Source organism: Austrofundulus limnaeus, unplaced genomic scaffold (assembly GCF_001266775.1).
Source record: "Austrofundulus limnaeus strain Quisiro unplaced genomic scaffold, Austrofundulus_limnaeus-1.0 Scaffold3, whole genome shotgun sequence".
Taxonomy (NCBI): Eukaryota; Metazoa; Chordata; class Actinopteri; order Cyprinodontiformes; family Rivulidae; genus Austrofundulus; species Austrofundulus limnaeus.
The window spans coordinates 8,686,841-8,689,278 of NW_013952405.1; the positions used below are offsets into that span (position 1 = coordinate 8,686,841).

At 41.1% G+C, this 2,438-nt stretch overlaps 1 protein-coding gene across 1 annotated transcript in view; it reads left to right on the plus strand.

The window, feature by feature from the left end:
• Positions 1-2,438, plus strand: part of LOC106526743 (neurocan core protein) — a gene marked incomplete at its 5' end in the record, with an annotated part of 45,229 nt that overhangs the window by 37,921 nt on the left and 4,870 nt on the right. The window contains 1 exon segment of the mRNA XM_014021421.1: positions 1,387-1,531. Within this exon segment, the coding sequence (XP_013876875.1) occupies positions 1,387-1,531 (145 nt within the window).

Sequence of the window (2,438 nt, forward strand, 5' to 3'; positions counted from 1 at the left end):
TGGGTAGATGGATGGATGGATGGATGGATGGGTAGATGGATGGATGGATGGGTAGATGGATGGATGGGTAGATGGATGGATGGATGGATGGATGGATGGATGGATGGATGGATGGATGGATGGGTAGATGGATGGATGGGATGGATGGATGGATGGATGGATGGGTAGATGGATGGATGGATGGGTAGATGGATGGATGGATGGATGGATGGTAGATGGATGGATGGATGATGGATGGATGGATGGATGGATGGGTAGATGGATGATGGATGGATGGATGGATGGATGGGTAGATGGATGGATGGATGGATGATGGATGGATGGATGGATGGGTAGATGGATGGATGGATGGATGATGGATGGATGGATGGATGGGTAGATGGATGGATGGATGGATGGATGGATGGGTAGATGGATGGATGGGATGGATGGATGGATGGGTAGATGGATGGATGGATGGATGATGGATGGATGGATGGATGGGTAGATGGATGGATGGATGGATGGATGGATGGATGGATGGATGGATGGATGGATGTGTACAAGACCAAGTGGACAACTCTCTAAATCAAAAAGAAACAAACTCACAAGTAAATCTTTGTATCAGTGTTCCTAGCTGTGTTTTGGTGCATTTTTCAAGAAAACAACAGCCTCTTTTGTTATTTTTGGTGCTAAGACATTTTTTGGCTACAGAGAGAGAGTAAGCACAAACTGACAGTGTGTTTGTGACTTTAAAATGTTACAATCAGTTCAAATGACAATAGCTTTCTTCTTCACAGCTTTCTCTGGTTGTCTATAAAACACACTCATGCTTATTTATTTATTTATTTATTGTTAACAAAAATTTCAGTCGAAGCTACATTTTCCTGCCAGGCTTTTGGAAAATTTGAAAAGCTGTGGACGATTGTAATTTTCACATTCAAAAAGAATAGCAGATAACGTTTTAACTCTGATTGAACAGGAGGCATGCTGCTTTTTTTGTATTTACTCAAGCAGGAAAGAAAGAATTTGATTCAAAGGCTTTTTTTAGCAAACACCATTTATTTAAAAGTTAAAATAAAAAATCATGAATAAATAACATTAAGTTGTATTAAGTGATATTTAAAGGATGATTGCTTTTAAATAAGTTTAGCAACCTTGAAATTACATTTAGCTCCATTCAGAGCTGCATTAGTTTGATCAGATCTGACAAGTGAACATCTACATCTGAGCTGTCTGAGTTTGGCTGATAGATTCAAATTAATGTGTGACATTAAACTCAGAAATCCCACATAATTCCATTTCAAATTAAAATCTCTGTGTTTATTTATATTTTCAACATTGGCTTTGTGTTAATGCTGCTATAAAAATAAATGAAGCTGACTTTGAGTGTTTTCTGCTGTTCAGGTTTATGAGAACTGGAGGGAGAGCCAGCCAGATAACTTCTTCGCAGGTGGGGAGGACTGCGTGGTGACCATCGCCCACGAGGACGGCAAGTGGAACGACGTGCCCTGCAACTACAACCTGCCCTACATCTGCAAGAAAGGCACAGGTACTGGAGCAGCACTTCATGAGAACAGATTCCATGTTCTGCTTTTCATCTAAAAAAAAAACAGGATTTTCTGACAAAAGGCAGCATTTTCTCACATAGTAAATCCTTCATGATTCAAGCTTTTGCTTGTGTGTGACCAGCTGGCTGCCTGTTAGTCATCGGCGCTCATCATCGCCTCTTCTTCCCTGGATGAGAACTTTTCCTACAAACTTCAGCCTGCGTTTCACACAGTTTTTCTTCCACTAAAGGTCACAACGGCAGCAGAGGAGCTCTCGAAAATTGATGACTAAARCAAACTCAAGTGAAAGTTGTGCTTCGGTCCGAGTATTGATTTTTCAGAGTGATATCAATCTCAATCTCCCGTTTTATTGGCGTCGCTGGYCTCACTTCCACTCGCTCAGGCAGCAGAAGTGGAGTTGCCGTTATTGCCAGGTTTACAAAAATCATCCAAAATTCCCCAGGGCATCATCTCCAGGTTGTCCTAAAGCACAAACACACCTTCTTTTTGAGATTTATCCAGCCTCATTGTGAGCGCAATGATTGCAGTGTTCATGTGGCGTTGGAGGAGGCAGATGAAGGATAGACGAGGAGATTAGACACTTTAGGAGCGTTTGTTTTTCAGGCTTTTGTCTCTTGGCTGCAGTCCCTGTCCTCTGAAGAGATACACGACCTTCCTCTGTGATCAGATACAACGACGAGGTTGCCACCTAGAGTCGGCGCTCGCTTTTATTGTGCCTCATCACTTGTTGGAATTGCCATTTTTATTATCCTCTAACTCAGGAGTTTGCAACCTTTACAACTGGGGAAAAAATGATCTGCTCTCATAGTGACAAAAACTTGTAAAGAGACACAAAACTTACTCCAGCCTTAAACTTAAAATCAAACAATTTATAAAATTATATATATA